Here is an 18,406-nt window from a genome sequence, read left to right as displayed (position 1 = left end):
AATAATAATGAATAATGAAAAATAAAAAGAAAGAAAATAAAACTAAAACTAATAATAATAAATATAATAACAATAAATATAAAACTGAAAATAAAAAACAAAAGTCCTTAGAGCAGAAATTAAAACACTGTTAGTAGCGCACAGATTTAGAGGATATCCAGATCAATCATTTTGTTTAGCCCCTCTGGATACAAAGTCCCCATTACATGTATCTAATGTGCCTCACGCATGCACAGTCTCCTGTACCTGTCACCCCCTCTGCTTGTGTTCGGAATATGTTCAAGGCCTCATAGTTGTAACCCAACCGGATCCCCATTATGCGTATCTCAAAAATGTCTTGAGACACTATGGGGCATATTCAATTGGGCACGAGGTTTAGCGAGGTAAAAAACCTCATGCCCCTCGCGCCAAATTTTGGATTACCGTGGGTATGCACACTCCCGATACCCAAGGTATCCAATTTAAAAAAATTGGTCGCAGGGTTTTCAGCTCTGAAAACCCTGTGCCACGTAAAAAAATTAAAGAGTTTTTCACTTACCTGCCCAGGAGTCTCCGCGGCTCCCAGTGGCCTCCTCTCTATCTTCTCCCTTGAGAGGCGGCTGCTGGGAGGCTCCAGGGACTGGTGGGAGGGGTAAGGGCTGCTGGGAGATGTAGTTCTCCCAGTGCCCATTCCGGGGGGTACATGGACACTGGGGGGACAAACATACACCGGGGGTCACACGCACATACTCATGCACACACACACTCACTCAAACACACTGACATACTCCCCGCTGCTGCAGTAGTCCGGGACCCGATGCTGGATGAAGAAGACAGCACTTCGGAAGGTTAGTAATTACTGTAATTACTGACTAATTAAGCTAATTGGAAACTTCCAATTGCTTAATTAGTCCACAGGGGGGTTCCGCCGGGGTGCCAGAGCAAGTCCCACTGATTTTTCCTAAAATTATTGATTTTAGGAAAAATCACACTTGCTCGGGAGGTGTGAGAAAAAAAAATCCTCCCGGCCATAAAAAAAGAAAAAATCTGCACCTATTTGAGTAGCAAAAAAACAGCACCTGCAGGAAAAACCTTGCAGGTGCGGGTTTTTTACTATTCTCGCACCCAATTGAATATGTCCCTATGTGTGCCTAACTTATTAAGAATGTTCCGACGATGTTCTAGGAACCTCTGCTTAAGGGAACGGGTGGTGCGTCCCACATACTGTAGTCTGCAGGCACATTGAAGAACGTACACTACATACATTGTTGTGCAATTGATGAAAGAGGTTATATTATGTTACATTAGACACAGTCGACCTACAATCCTTCGCTTTATTTTGCAGAAATGAACAAGTGACACATTTATTGTGATTGCAGCAAAAAGTACCTTCTGGTTTTGATGGTAGCCAGCTAGTCTTCTGCTGCTCTCTAGATGAAAAAACACTCAGGGCTAGATGATTCTGTAAGTTTTTAGCTTTCTTAAAAATTATAGATGGTTTCTACTTTAGGTTTTCTTTCAATAGAGGATCTAGGAGTAATAGGGAGTAATTCCTTTCTAGAGTTGTTGAATTTAGATGTAAAGACTACAGATGGATCAAAGTGATTCATTCTCCCTTCTCCCTTTTTCTTTTTATGTGTAGATTGTGATAGGATTGTTGACCTTTCAAGATCCTGATCTGGATTTTAGCTGTAGAAATAATGTCAGCTAGATAGCCCTTTTGGTCAAGATCTTCACATAGTTGATTAGCTTGTTCCTGAAATTTTACCTGAGAGGAACAATTGCGTTTTAATCTCTGCATTTATCCAGTCGGAATATTTGATAAACACTTTTTGTGATGGTTACTTGTATAATCTATATACATATTAGTATTAACATGTGTTATTGTTAAGAGGCGCTACCCAATTTAATTGTTTAACTTTCATCTAGAATGTGGATTGCGTATGTACGCAGTCGCTCCTCCCTGTGTACGCATATGCCTAGAAATAGCCTCAGAAGGATTTTGCACTTTGGCAATTATGGAGGAAGACTGCTACTGTTATACACGATTTTCTGGAAGAACTTGGAAGGGACTTGCCAGATGCAAATCTGCCTTTGGCAGATGTGGATGCTGATACTGTGGCTGTGGCCTCACCAAATCTTCCTCCTCCACCTCCTCCTAACACATCACCTCTGAATGTGTCTGTCACAACTGAAGATGATGATTCAGAATCAACAGATGGCAAGATGCAAGATCAAAGTATTAGTAAGATGGAAAATAAGGTACTTTTACAAGAGGCGATTTCCAGATTTCATAGTGGGACCAAAGTTCCGCATAAAGCTCATGCAAGGATCTGGATTAAAATTCGCAACAAAATTAATTCTGTGCACTCCGGGGATCGTACCCCAAAATACCTGCGGAAAAAGTAAGAATTTCTGATTTAAACCATAGTGTCATAGCTGATAATATTTTTCTGACCTGTGTAATGTTTTTCGTTTTTTTAAAAAACAAATAGTTGTCTTTCCTAACTTTTAAAACAGTGAAATAATTTAAAACCATAATATAAAAAAATGTTTTATTTCTTAACATATATTTAATTTAGATGGCGTGACCTTCGCAACTGACTCTAGAAAAAACTAAAATTCCCCGGATCCAGCACAAAAATGGGCCAGGGGGTCCCCTCCCTGAGATCTTGAAATTGACCCCACAAGATTTGAAAATTGTGAGGACCTTGAATGTAGGTTGTTGGCAGATACACACATATTACATCTGGTGTTGCCTGCCAATGATGTCCCACATGCCGTGTCTGGTACTTTTTTTTTATACCAGTCTCTCTATCTGTCTCTCTATTTGTCAATTCAAAATTGTTATTTATTTTTATTTTTTTAGTAGCCCAAGAACCTGAACGCTGCAGTTGGATGGGGGGGGACACATCTGTGTCACCCCCATCTCCATCATCTGTGTCACCCCCATCCACCACTGCCACCTTTGACCGAGTCATCTATGGGCTTAAGGTGGCAGTGGACAGACTGCAGCCATTGAGGCCATGCACCAATCAATCCAGATCAGCATGGGGGAGAAAACCTCAGTTCTGAGGGAAATTAAGCAAGATCTCAGGGAGATAATTGATCGACTTCCTGGCCTAAGTAGATGCTCCAATGAGGTGGACCAGTGCCCTGACCAGTCAGGAACCAGCTCTGGGCTGGGTATATGATGGTCCACCTGGATCCGGGATTTTGCATCGCGTCAGTGCCCAGAATGACTTTTGTTGCAAATTTCAATCCAGATCTCTCCATGAGCTATTTGAACTTTGGCCTACTATGAAATCTGTATATTGCCTCTTTATTGCACCTCCATCTTACTAATACTTTGAACTTGTATCTTGCCATCATATGTTGTGTCTGTTTAAGTTGTGGCAGACACATTTGGAGGTGAATATTTTGTTGGAGGAAGTGGAGTAGGGACATTTGGTGCTGCCACAGTTGCCAAAATGCAACATCACACATCTGCAAATGTGTCCCCTTTCCAATTTCTTCCAGAAATGTGTGTATATGAAAATGTCCAAATTTATTTTACTTTATTTTTATTTACAAATATTTTGATTGTTTAAGACCTATTCATTTTTGGACATTATGGCTGTTTTATATTTTTTTTAAAATAAGTTTTAGTGCACTTATATTTCAATGCAAATTGTAAACACATAACAGTATGAAAGTCTTCAGTGTAGATAAAGTTAACTATCATTGCGTTCATGCCTTTGTAACAAACTTGCAATGTGCTGATCTCTGCGCCTATACTGCACTCTGCTTACAATCAATGTAATGGATAGCACCTGCTACTTAATTGTTTATTGTTTGTTTGCATCAGTACCATCGACAACCATCAGAAGCATAAGTACAATAGTGGTTGACCTGACCCTAAATTGCTAAACTTCCTGCATCAGTGAGAGCTCAGGCAGCGTAGGACCTCGCAATGGCTAATTTATGCACGCCCCTGCAATGCAGTTGAAACGCACTGGCACACCTGCGTTTATCTGACCACCCCCATCACCACCCTGTCAATCACTCTCTCATGGGTCTGCGTACTTACTGCGATTGCTTTATCGTTGGCAGTTGCTTGTTCGCACGATGCATACGCATGCGCAGAGCACAAACATTGACCGGCTGCGTGCGAACGCAGCTGAGCAATCCAACCTGAATAAGGCCCTAAATCTATATTGATTTATTTTTATTTTGTGATGTAGTGCTCTATATATATGTGAGTACCTTCTGTTTTAAGGCTTTTACTTAAAAATTAATGGGAAACATGAATCACACTCAGCCAATCAAGCCATCTGCTTTGAAGACTCAACAATACTATTCACCACCACAGATTTGGTAGTAATTTCAGATCTGCAGCACATTAGTAGATTTAAACCACAGAAACAGAAACGTTTTATATGTTAATTCCCAAGACAAAAAATATAAACAAATAGAGACTGAAATCAATCAGACATTGTATTACAGGCACTGTAGACACAGCTATATACTGTAATATAAGCTACAAAGGTACAAGCATTATTATGACACAATGCTACCACCTTGTGGCCAAATAAAATGATTGAGCAGTCATATTCATTAAGAAGCAAATAATCCCAATACTGTACTTGTGTATATATCAGATTCTATTATTGATCTAAAAAATATTATCTAAAATAACTGAAGATTTACTTAATGAGTTTGTCAACTAATAAATTTGCTTCTGGTTTCGATCTTTGAGGGTCTCTATCTTTTATAACTCTAGAATAATGTAGAAGTGTAATGCTGCCCATCCACTACTAGATGCGGGGACGACGGCACGATTACGACATTGTAATCTTGCCATCTTCCCCCTAGGGGTGAAGTGCATATACTGAACGTTCAGATGTTCAGTGTATGCAGATCAATCATCCCCAAAAATGGCAACCTGACGATGATAGATGTAAAAAACAACCAGCGCGCTTCACTGGTCGTTTTTAACATTTTACAGCCCGATTTGCAAGCAATTACTGAGCGATTGCACGATTACGATGTCATAATCGTGCTATCGCTCAGTTTAATCGTCTAGTGGATGGGCACCATAAGGGGATACTTGAAGGTTTGGAGGCTAGAAGAAAGTTGTGTTGTGTGAAGGAGGGCATTGTACAGCACATAAAGAGTCCTGAAAACATGAATGGGAACAGGCAATGCTACTCTTTACTGGTTCATCTGTCAATGTATTCAAGTGATTCATGTGCATGGGCCTTTCTTTGTGGTTTGGGGAGTCTGTCCTGAAGAAGGTACCCTCGCTAACCGAAACGTCGACTTGCGACGACTTGCACTATGCAGTAAGGCATAAATAAGTTTTAATATATCTCTTTGAAAAAAGTCCTTGGTGAGTGCACCTTATTTATCACTGTGGATATATCTTGATGTTACCTTGGATGGAACATTGGGCAAGCACCCCAGGCAGTTGAACATCTTTATTCGTGTGTGCCAACCGACTCCGTGGTCTATATATATATATATATATGCCACAAGGCAAAGGCAACTTTTGTATGTGTACTATGGAATAGATACTGAGTCACATGCATCCACGGCAGCCTGCTTCCCAGCTTGCCAGCTTTTATACCAATGCGTGAATCCACCCGTGTATACTGAACATCCATACATCTGCATGTGGAATGTTATACCCATTGTTCTTCTGTCTGCAGCCACAACCATCATCATTAGTATCTGGACGGGTGTAGTAGACGGTTCAAATTCCGACAGCGGAAGCCCTGCAGGGGTGAAGATCCTGATCGCTAATTAAGGTAAGTGCTGCTAACCCTACTCCCTACCCTAACCCTCCCTTAGGGGTGCCTAACCCTAACCTCCCCCCCTAGTGCCTAACTCTAACCTCCTTCTAAGTGCCTAAACCTAACCCCCCCTTCCCCGAAGCCTAAAGCTAAGTCTCCTGGGGGTGGTGCCTAACCCTAACCTCCCCCCAGGGGTGCCTAACCCTAAGCCCCCCTTCCCCTAGCCTAAACCTAACCCTCCCAGGGGGGTGTCTAACACTACGTAAGTCCGCCCGGGAATCCTAACACCTAGCCCTCCAACCCCATGGCTGTACGCACCCAGCGCCCGGCTTACCTTCATTCGGTTAAGCTCAGTGTGATGAAATCTGCAAGATACGTCAGCAAACCCACTGATGTCCGACTCCCATAGCAGCCGCACCTATGGTAGTTACGCCACTGACAGCGGGGCAAATTGTTAAGAAGGGCAGGTGAGAAATGGAGAGGAAAATAAAGAGATGGATGGTGAGAAAGGAGGAGTGGAGAGTATCGCACAGACAAGGCTATATAAAGTAACTAGAGTTTCTTAGCCTTTTCTCAAATTGTTACCCAAATGGGGAGTGAGAGCCATGTATTGAAAGCCATGGGTTCCAGACTTTGCCAAAAGATTTAGAAAAGTTATTGAGTATGCTGCTCATTTATTTCATTCGGTAGACATATTCTGGATATTAGAATTTGGAGAGATGGGGATCAGGTTTCTGAAAGTCAGCTGCCAATTGGCAGAAACTATCTGTTGTAACGGTTTATTTTGAGGTTGGGTAGCTGATGGGAGTCCTAAAGGCAGAAGAAATCATTTGGAATCTCGAGGGACGGTGATTTGAAATGTGTGTAAAATTAAATCGATGACATTCTGCCAGAAACCCGAGAGTTTAGGGCCGCTCCACCAAATATTTAGGAAAGTGTCTTCAGATGCACAACCTCTCTAGCACCCATCTGATATATCTGGATGACACATGGTACCATCTGTAGAATAGTTTATAAACATTCTCTTTTATCTTTAGACAAATGGAACTAGAGGCTGCATTTTCCCGATTCTCTGTCCAATCATCATTTTCCAATGAATTCCCAGCCTCGCCTTCCAGGCCAACACATAGATATCTCGAGGAGATGCATGGGTTACAATCTATTTTGAGTATAAAGTAGAAATTAAGGTCCTGATTCAGAGCCGTTCGTTAGAGGCAGTACGCTCGTTGCGTTCCGATGTTGAGTAACCGCGCATGCGTCGGTGTTACACTGCGCATGTGCGCACGGCAGATTGCGAGTTTTTCTTGTGTCGTTCGTCAAATAGCGTACAGGAAGTGACATGTCAAATGTGATTGACAGAACAGGCCGTTTTTGGGCGCTGACGGGGGTGGAGATGGAAAAACGCAGGCGTGGCGAGGCGTTTTTGGGGCGTACATACATTAACAAATGCGAACGTCAAATGTGTTCGTACCAACTCATACGTCACTGGATGATCCTCTTTCCCTTCAAAATGCTCGCACAGCTTAGGGGCTGGATAACTCGACCACAGTGGCGACGGCCTTCTCCTCCGTCCCGGCACTCCACGATGTTGCATCGATTAATCACGGCTTGTCAGAAACTCAATTAGTGTTGGATTGAAAACCGGCTTGGTATGTGTTTGGAAAGCAGCTTTTTTGGATAGCACAAAACCGAACGCAGGTGGAAATCATAGCTGCTAATGTCAGGATTACACAATCAATTAGCGTACATTTGTGGGGGTGTATTTTGGCCGTTTTTGGACTATTGGAACAATAATGTCATCATGTTTAAGTTTGGTCCCTCATTTTGTGTTTGCAAGGTGTTTTTTCCTCCTTAGGTAATGTTTTAAACGTTCCTTAACGAGCACTTTTTTTTCAATGTGTAATTTTTTAGTTTGAACGTTGTTGGCTTGTGGGCCCGGATTAAAAGTAACCCATTTTTTCAATAATGTCAGAATACAAAGTCGTACATTTCTGGTAAATTTATTGGTATCCACCCAAAAAAAAATACACATATTGAACTCCAACATTTTGGGCAGTGTTCCACAATATTTATTAATTGTGCAAACAATAATTTTTGGGTAAACGTAAATGCAAAAATTAAAAACAATTCACAAGAAAGGAGAGGGAAGTTTTGGCCAGAAAGGAATATGAGGCAAGCACAGAAGGAGTGTGGGAAAAGTAGCCAATGGTGTCACCGTTTTTTCGCCCGTTTGGCTGGGGGAGGGAGGGCGCCAGACCGGGTCCGGGATGTCATCGGGCTGGCCTGTCCAGAGGCAGATGTTGTGGCCTCTGGACTAGGCACAGGGCTAGGCACATTTGGAGGATTGGCTGATGTTGTGCCAGAGGTGGAGGATCCTGATGTTCCGGCAGGAAGGGAGGTCGGCTCCACCATGTGCTGGCGAACGAGCTGCTCCAGGGCAGTGGCGATGCGGATGTTGGCCCTGGTATTTTCCGCCAGGGCCTGACCAATGGTCACGTTGGCCGCAGCATTTTGCTCCAGGGCCTCAGCCACCCGTACCAGACTGGCGTCCATCCTCTGCAGAATCTCCGTATGGAAATCCGATTTAAAATTGAGTTCTGTGAGGAGGGACACTGCCTGCGAGGGGGATTGCCCTGGACTGGCTTCTGCAGGGTCCTCAGCCGGATGTACTGGTTCCTCCCCTGCAGAGCCAGCAGAAATTCTGCGGCCAAGGCTCCCCTCTGGAGCAGACTCATCCGCCTGTGTCTCTGTTGGAACAATGAGAAAAGACTCACATTAGAATCGACATATTGGCACAATAACATTTCACAGTTGGTGACATCACAACATTTACCTGGGACAACATGAGGAGCCGCAAAGTCTGGTATGTCCGTATCCATGTTGGACACGCCAAACACCTCCACAGGCTGCACACACCCCTGTGCCAGCTCTTCTAAATCCGTCAACTCCAATGACACAGGGGTGGGACCTCCACCTGTCCCCCTTGCATGCCTAGCCCTGTCTGCCATTTTTTGTTTCAGGCGATATTTGAAGTCTTGCCATCTGTGGGTTAAATTGGAACCATTACATTTTATTTGATTTGGTTTTTGGTTTTAGGGTGGTCAAGTGTTTACTTACCGCCGTTTGACATCCCGGGCTAGACGGACATAATCACCCACCCTATTGACATCCACGGCTACCTCTTCCCACATTCTCCACTTCTGGCTTGCACTCATATTCCTATCTGCCTGTGGCAGGATGTCCACACACTTCTGAATCAAAACCTCCATCTCCTTTCTTGTGAATTGTGGCTGCCTTTTTGGGTAAAAATTTGCACCTATTTGGGTAAATTTGCAGAATTCTCAACTTCACAACTTGCACAATATTATGTTTATAATTAATCATTGAGTCAAAATGCATGAAATACTTACCGCCTGACTGTTGTCCATTGTTTCCCTGGTCTGTAGCCATGTGTGATGTTCAAACTAGAAATACACCAGAATTGTGTTTTTGTCTCGTGACGTATTTATACATGCGTCCTTATTTTGCGGCCACATCATTGAATGTGCGTTCCTCTGATCCTTCCTTAATTTGTGCGGGAAACGAAACACTATTTATGGCTTGGGGCGTCTCGACTCGAGGTGGCGTTTATTGAATGTTGGAGATTACGTTGGTTGGAGTTGATTGTTGGCTGGTTTCGGAGATTGCGTTTTTTATGGGGTTTTTTTTTTTTCGTTTTTTCTTTGTTTTCCGTTTTTTATTTTTCCATTTTTTATTTTTTGGTCGTTTCCAGTTTTGGTAAGTTTGGGGAAGTATAACTTTGGGTCAATTTGTCTCTCATTCTGGTGTCGATTTTTCTAATAAGTTTTTCCCGTCATTTCATCTCTCTTAGGTTTTATTTTGGCTCTGCCCCAAAGACATTTTGGTCCGGTTGCTTATATATTAGCTCTTGGTAAGTTCATGTGTTAAACTGTTTAGGAAATGTTCTTGTTTGTCTGTACGCAACTTTGGTTGGCCTTCCACATGTAACGTCTTTTTTTGCAAATTCGAACTCAGTGTTTTTTGAACATTATTTATGCGGCGTTATTGTGCCTTGTATTTGCAAACTAATTAGCGCATTTTTACTACTTCCTATTGTGCCATGTATTTGCGAAATAATTAGCGCATTTTTACTACTTCCTATTGTGCCATGTATTTGCGAACTAATTAGCGCATTTTTACTACTTCCTATTGTGCTATGTATTTGCGAACTAATTAGCGCATTTTTACTACTTCCTATTGTGCCATGTATTTGCGAACTAATTAGCGCATTTTTACTATTTCCTATTGTGCCATGTATTTGCGAACTAATTAGCGCATTTTTACTACTTCCTATTGTGCCTTGTATTTGCGAAATAATTAGCGCATTTTTACTACTTCCTATTGTGCCATGTATTTGCGAACTAATTAGCGCATTTTTACTACTTCCTATTGTGCCATGTATTTGCGAACTAATTAGCGCATTTTTACTACTTCCTATTGTGCCTTGTATTTGCGAAATAATTAGCGCATTTTTACTACTTCCTATTATGCCATGTATTTGCGAACTAATTAGCGCATTTTTACTACTTCCTATTGTGCCTTGTATTTGCGAACTAATTAGCGCATTTTTACTACTTCCTATTGTGCCTTGTATTTGCGAAATAATTAGCGCTTTGTGAAATGTGTATTCATCCCTTAAAAATGTTTTTTTTTGCCTGGAGCATTGGTTGCTTACATTTGGCCTCAATTTGACGTAGTGTGCGCAACGTCGTTTTGCTCTTTGCCCAAATGTGTGTGTGTCCCCTTTTATGTTTTGTCTTGCTTAAATTTGTGATAATTACATGGCCAGCATAAAATTATGTATATTTTTGATGTTATTATTTGCAGTTACAACATATCATGACAATACCCCGGCATGTAAGCATCAATGGATGGTATTTTCAATCAAAGTTGCTTTTTTTTTTTTATTGGGTGGGGTAAAAAGGCTGACATTTCAATGTTGTCATTTCAGGTTGATATGGGTCGGATTGTTCTGGCCCTGCTCCCGGAGGCCGACCAACCTCAATCTCGTCCCAGGCGTAGGCATCGTAGGCGTGCAAGGCCCCAGATATTTCGAACACGTGTCACCCTTTTTGGAATGCCAGATGATGAGGTTTTAAGACGATACCGTCTTCCTCCAAAAATCATCATAGACACTCTCTCATTAATAGAGTGATCTTGAGCAGCAAATTGACAGTCCTACAGCAATTCCACCACTTACGCAATGGGAATAGTGGTGGGCATCTCACAATCCTCCTTTTCCCGGATCCTGAGGGCAGTGATGGAGGCACTTTTCAAGCACCTCCATCATTTTATTCAAATGCCTTTGGATATGGGTGCCCTTAGTGTGGCCAAGGCCAATTTTTACCAAATAGCTGGCTTCCCACACATCATAGGGGTTGTGGATGGTACTCACATACCACTTCAGCCTCCAGCACGGCTGGAGGCAATATTTAGAAACCGGAAACACTATCACTCCCTCAATGTAATGGTGGTATGTGATGCCTGCCTCCAGATCCTGTCCCTGAATGCAAAATTACCAGGAAGTGCACATGACTCCTTCGTCATCCGGCAATCAGGGATATGGCACAAATTAAACAACCTACAAGCTGGTGATGCGTGGCTTCTGGGTAAGTGGAGACCTTTAGTACATAACAATGTTAAGCTTCATACAGAGTGAGCCTGATGTTGACTTTTCGTTTTCACAGGAGACAGTTGCTAACCTTGCACGCCCTGGCTGCTCACTCCTTATTTGGCTCCCACACCAGGGCCACAAAGTGAGTATAATTCCGCACTTACAGCCACCAGGCAAGTGGTGGAGAGCTGTATCGGCCTTTTAAAAGGGCGATTCAGATGCCTCCACCGCTCTGGTGGCGAACTCATGTATTTGCCGGATATGGTTTCGAAAATTGTGGTCCTGTGTGGGATATTTCACAACATCACCATAAGGAGTGGGGTCCCAATGCAGCCAGAGGATGCCTTACCTGAGGATGGCCCCCCCGAGGTTGGTCGGAGGTCAGTATGTGGGGGGGCCATACGCGATGATGTGGTGGCCAGATTTTTTAGGTAATTATTTAAAAAAAAACAGTGTTGATACCGAATGTGGTTGGGTTTGTTTGAGAACATCTAATTTTTGGCTAATTTTTTTCTCCCTCTTCTGTTTTTTTACATAATCTTTGGCACTCCAACGATGACTACTTCCTGCTACCCTTACAAAACCTGTATGTGGATATTTTGTGGATATATTCTGGAACCCTTATTGCCACGCCATATATGTGGAATCATGTTGGCATGGTCCTTCGTCAAAAAGTTCTTGATTTTTTTTTTGTGATGTTGGTTTTTTGGAATGTGTTGTATTTGAGATTATCACTGTGTGTTTTGTTTGTGAGTGACCACTTTGATTTTTCAGTTATGTTGCTAATAAATGTTTTGAGAGTGAAATGTTGTCCCTTTTTTGGAACGTTAGCACCAAGTGTAACCAGGTTCACACACGTTACATTTGACTAAGGGGTAATCCAGTACTGACGCCATTTGAGCAAAAATGTTTTCTTTATTCAGGGTCCAAACCAACACCAAAAGGAAGCCAGTACAATCCTTGTGCTTCGTAATATTGACCTAAGCTGCTTGCACACCAACTAGGAACCTGTAAAATGTAGAAATATCTAATTGTGACTACACCAAAAAAGGGAAATCAGATTTGTACTGTTAGGTGTTTCTTGTGGCTGTTTGACATAAAAATACAACACACACTCTTATTGACAAAAATTTGAAATCCTTGCAGGAACACTCTAGTTATGTCAGGGTAAACAATATGTGGTTTTGAAAAAACGAATGAGCCAGAACGTAACTTCAAACAAAACAATTTATTTACAGAATGGGCAAAAAAAAAAACAACTACTCCCTAAGGAGGACCGACATACGGTCAAGGACCACCAGCACCCCGATGATATTGCTGTGCATCTGGGCCACACAGGCGGATAAATTGGCCCGAAGCCTCTGTTCCTCTGTGGGTGAGAAAAGTGTGGGGATTAATACAACAATAGTGAAACCACATTAAAAAAAAAACAACAACAAAAAACATTTTAAAAAAACTGCATTAAAACTCATCACACTAAAATGGTGTAGGTCAAAAATACAAGGCCTATGTCCAAATTCCGACAGGTGTGCTATGTGTATGTTGAAAACAGCAGTAACAGGTTACGGCAATCGCCAAAAACCAATTAATTTTGGTAAATAAACACAAAAAAACAAACAAAAAAATAATACATACAAACAGTTTGTGACGATAAAAAACTGCAAAAAAAAACATACCGGAAGACCCAACGCCAGCTACAGAAGGCCCTCCATCGTCCTCCTCGAAGGTGGGTCCATTCCCCAAAGATCGGGGCGGTGTAATGACAGACTCCGGGGAGGGGGTCATTCTAAGAGGGGTGGTTGGAGGAGAGGGGGAATTGGGACGGAGGTAAAGGAGTCCAGAAAAATCTGGCTGAGGGTGTAGGAAGGCTGGGGAGGAGTGGGGAATAGGGGAAGGAGTGGAGTTGGAGTGTTGGCTGGGGGTGGGGGAGAGTGGCCGTGATCGTCGTCTGGCGGGACGCTGACGGCGTAGTCTTCGTTGGGCCCCTAAAAGATGGGAAACAAATTGGGGTTAGTTCCAACACAAATCCGCGAACAAAAACAATTTCAAATGCACCCCCAAAAACAAAAAAAAAAATTATATGAGAATGAATAAATATGAAAGACAGGGAAAACATGGCCATGCAGATATGAGGAGAATGAATAAATATGAAAGACAGGGAAAACATGGCCATGCAGATATGAGGAGAATGAATAAATATGAAAGACAGGGAAAACATGGCCATGCAGATATGAGGAGAATGAATAAATATGAAAGACAGGGAAAACATGGACATGCAGATATGAGGAGAATGAATAAATATGAAAGACAGGGAAAACATGGCCATGCAGATATGAGGAGAATGAATAAATATGAAAGACAGGGAAAACATGGCCATGCAGATATGAGGAGAATGAATAAATATGAAAGACAGGGAAAACATGGACATGCAGATATGAGAATGAATAAATATGAAAGACAGGGAAAACATGGACATGCAGATATGAGGAGAATGAATAAATATGAAAGACAGGGAAAACATGGCCATGCAGATATGAGGAGAATGAATAAATATGAAAGACAGGGAAAACATGGCCATGCAGATATGAGGAGAATGAATAAATATGAAATACAGGGAAAACATGGCCATGCAGATATGAGGAGAATGAATAAATATGAAAGACAGGGTAAACATGGACATGTAGATATGAGGAGAATGAATAAATATGAAAGACAGGGAAAACATGGACATGCAGATATGAGGAGAATGAATAAATATGAAAGACAGGGAAAACATGGACATGCAGATATGAGGAGAATTAATAAATATGAAAGACAGGGAAAACATGGACATGCAGTTAGGGCCAAAAAGACAAACATGAAAACCACAATCCATTAAACTTACTTTCAGCGAGCTGCATGCGAAAGCATGCCAGCAAGCTGGGCGTCCGCCGTTGCAGGTCCGACCACCTGCGCTCCAGCTGCCCGATATGGCGGCGTGAGCCGAAGGAGCGCAGGCGGGCCCGAACCTCCGCATATGCGGATCGCTTCTCGCGGTTGGTGATGGGTGGAGGCTGGCTGGTGATCCGCCTATCCATCACCTCCGTAAGCACCAGCAGCTCGCGCCTGGTGAATGCGGAGGCTCTCATGATGGCAATGGAGTTTTTCCTAAAAATCATTTTTGATAAAGTGCTCCCAAATTTTATGATTGGCTAATATATTTAGGAAATTAACAGGAGCAATTCTATTGGTTAGTGTATGAGTCATGTGTTCGACAGGGCCAGAAATCTGTGGAGACTTATGATAGGCTTAATGCAGTGACATGCGTAAGCAAATTTACATAAAGAAATGAACTCCAGGAAATATGCAGGTATAAAAACAAATAGACCAATTATTTAATAGGGGCTAACATGTATTTTGACAATTAAAAGCGAATGTTTAAGCCGTACGTATTCTGCGGGTAAACACAAACACGGACATAAATAAAGTTTATTGCATTGTGTAAAAAAAAAAAAAAAAAACAATTAAGCTAATTGATATATTGATTGGCAGGATACGATTGAGGGAGGTAGGCAGAATAAACGAGCAGTTAATCGAAATGTGACAGTCCAACTTCCGGGTAGTACTAGTGCGTGCGTTCCCTTCAAACCACTTCGGGGATGTACGCTCGCTATTTGGCATGCTCGTTAGTTAGAGGAGGGGTTGCCTGAGTTTGGGGAGGATGTTTTGATGCGAACAAAAATACGAGCGTGTGCCTGAATTTAAATATTTTTTTACGTTCGCCCAACGTACGAACGGCCACTTGCGTCCGGGTCTGAATGAGGGCCTAAGTCTTTTGTGAAGGAGCATCTCAAACAGAGTGCTTCTATTGTTGTAAGGGGATTACTGGAAAGGTGTCTCTAACTCTGGCGTGAAAGTGTCTCAGTTGTAGGAACTGGAAAAAGATTTTTGTTAGGAATAGTGAATATGGATTGGATATCAGAGAAAGAGGGAAAAGTCACCTCTGGTGAGGTCATTTATATATCTCATACCACATGACCTCCTTGAAATGAATGAGCCTACAGACATGATTTAGGTGGAAGTCTGGATTATTAAATATTGGGATGATAAGAGAAAGTAAGGGTATAAACAAATATTTTCAGTTAGCATTGTCCCAAATTGTCACTGAGTGGGCTACTGTTGGATGGTGATAAATGGGTTTAGGGCATCATAGTCAAGGGAGCCAGAGGTCAGTGTACAAATCCTAATAACTCAAGAGAGGCCTTAACTGCTTTGTGGATGTAGAAGTCTAAGACTTCTGTTTTTTGGGTGCTAATCTTGTACCCAGAAGAATTGAGCATAGAGATCAATGTCAGCAAATAGTGGTGGCAAGGAGAGGGGAGGATCCACTAACAAGAGTAGGTGTCACACCTGGATACTGGTTGTCCTCTGCACAAGGCTCAGTGGCTGGAGGGCTAGGGTGAGCAGGAGACTGGAATTGGGGTTGGAGTATATAGGACCTCCTCATATGCCACTCTCAGGTGTTGGCAAGACCTAGCCCGAGGCGCGGAGTCTAGTCCACCTGCTGGTCTTCACCAGTGACCCCTCCAAGCAGGATGTGGGTGTTCGCTGCACCAGATGAACAGGTCACAGCCCCTGGGGTAGGTACCTAAAGTCCTACTAACAAATATAAGAGTACTGTGTAGGCCACTAAGGGTAATGGCAGAAATGTGCTGAAGAAGACTTGAGAAGAGATCCTGCAGTCGCTGACAAGCGATGGGGATAGCACAGGTGAATCAGACGCTGAGTGAGTACTAGAACCACCTATAGGATGAAGTGGTCGCTGTTAAGCAATGGGATCAACTCTGGACAACCAGACACTGACTGTGGTCTGACGTAGATGCTGGTTAGCGATGGGAGCAGCTCTGGGAGACCAGACGCTAAGTTGTGAACCGAGTCCCACTTCTGATGGTGTAGACACTGGTTAGCGATAGGAGCAGTTCTGGGAGACCAGATGCTAAGTTGTGCACTGGATCCCACTGCTGGTGATGCAGATGCTAGTGAGCACTGGGAGACAGCCCTGATGAAGCAGATGCTCGGATGAGTACTGAATACCTCTACAGGAGATACTGACACTGGAAAACAGAACAGGTTTCGAATACACTATGGAAACTGTAATGAGCCTAGGACGCAGCAAGAGCTAGTAGTCAATAGTGAAGGGAAGTTGTACAGGCAATTCCTTGTCCCACAAGACTTTCAAAATACCCTGAAGTCAATGACAACAGCTGACCCACCACCGGACACCCATTGGAGGAAACTGATCAGGTGACACTGACCAACATGGTGGCACACATGTCCGCACCGTGGAGAATAGGACGCGCTCATGGAGGTCCAAATATAATGCGATCTTTTGCTCAGAGAGTCCCACCTTGACGCCGGAAATTCCTGTATTAGCACAAGTTCTATGACCAGTGCAATTATAAGAGGAGAAAGGAGACATCCCTGATGCAGACCATTGGCGATCTTGGAGGAGAAAGAAGTAACTTGATTCACCAAGATTGTCATAGAGAGGGAATGGTATAAAGCTGATATGCCTTCCAGAAATTTACCAGAGAAATTTATCGAGCCAAGAGCTCCAAAAGTAATGCAGTTAAATGCTTTTTCTGCCTCAAGTGCCAGGATGAAACCAATAAGAGTAGAAGAAAGGCTCTTTGTTGGGGCACACTTAAATAAATATTCCAAAGTGAAAATTTGTTAAAACATAACTTTTAATATGTTATTATAAAATTAAAGAGGTATACCTATGTTATGTATATGAAATTTTTTTTATAAGTTGTATCTATTTAGATATATGATAAGTAGGTGTTGTTACCACTAACACTCTAATTTCTTGGATTGGTGAAAATATTAGTTCATTTCTGCATTCCAATGAGCATACATATGATAGATATCAGTTATTTAGTATCCGTATAATGAAGTGTAACAAAATGTACGAAGTGCTGGTGCTACTTATAAAAATATGAGTGTATAACCGTGAGATGTGTAATAAATGCAAGAAGGGAGTCAGAGTTATATAGAACCCTACTAATTATAAACAATGTATATGGCCTTTCTTCTTCTCTTACTGGTTTCATGTCAATATAGATACAACAGAAAACACCGGCACAGACTCAAAAAATTATCAATGGTCCTTCCCTACTATATTAGTACAAAAAAGTTTATTATAGTCGCAATGGGAGGTGCTCCCAGAAATAAAAATCACATGAAAACAAAGAAAAAAGAAGAAGTATTCCTATTTGGGGCACACCCGGACCTAGCAGTGATGTAATCATTGTAATTATACCATCAATTTGGGATCCAGAATAACTAAAATCTAACTTTTATTGATCAATTAAAATTATACAGCGAAATATAAAGAAAACAAAATGACACACACACAATACATAAAGTGAATTAAAACAAAATATGACGCTATCAAGACTTGCAAATAATTCTATCTCTTAGTAATTACAATATCATTGTCACATGTTATCAGTAAAGGCTAATATTTTGCCGCTTATAATGTAATATTCTCCTTAAGAGGGTCCTCTTATCAGGATTGTATAACGAGCGGTAGTGACTCCTGTGATCATTGTGCTTTTAAAGTAATGTATTAATATATTCAATAAAGATCCATTGATGGAAATATGGTATTATTTCAATATTGGCGATTGGTGTATGATGGTGATCGTATTATAGGGAGATCATCTATGATATTATAACCCTTATATGTATGGAAATACTAAAATCTTTTAACCCTCTCATTAGACATAGGGGTAACCACTGTTAATTACCATTTGGTAGGTTCTACTAATTTATATCCAGTTCTAATAAAAATATTGGTTTCTGATATAGTGAAAAAGATCTGGATATTCTATTAGAGTAACCTATTATCCAAACCAGAGGCCCATTTTATAGTAACATATTGATTGACTACAATATATATCTCTCACATATATAGTGTTGTAAATGTAGCCATCTC

The 18,406-nt window shown here is 41.8% G+C and overlaps 1 protein-coding gene across 1 annotated transcript in view; it reads left to right on the top strand.

The window, feature by feature from the left end:
- The first annotated feature begins 2,205 nt into the window (after positions 1 to 2,205).
- LOC148530710 (uncharacterized) overlaps positions 2,206 to 18,406 on the top strand; it is a 108,390-nt gene continuing 92,189 nt past the window's right edge. The window contains exon 1 of the mRNA XM_088468286.1: positions 2,206 to 2,384. Coding sequence (XP_088324412.1) covers positions 2,206 to 2,384 — 179 coding nt within the window. The remainder of the gene's footprint in view (positions 2,385 to 18,406) is intronic.

The sequence above is a fragment of the Taudactylus pleione genome, unplaced genomic scaffold, assembly GCF_031769625.1.
Source record: "Taudactylus pleione unplaced genomic scaffold, aTauple2 ptg000085l, whole genome shotgun sequence".
NCBI lineage: Eukaryota > Metazoa > Chordata > Amphibia > Anura > Myobatrachidae > Taudactylus > Taudactylus pleione.
The sequence above is the reverse complement of the archived record's forward strand: the minus strand, read 5'-3'. Positions and strand labels throughout refer to the sequence as shown.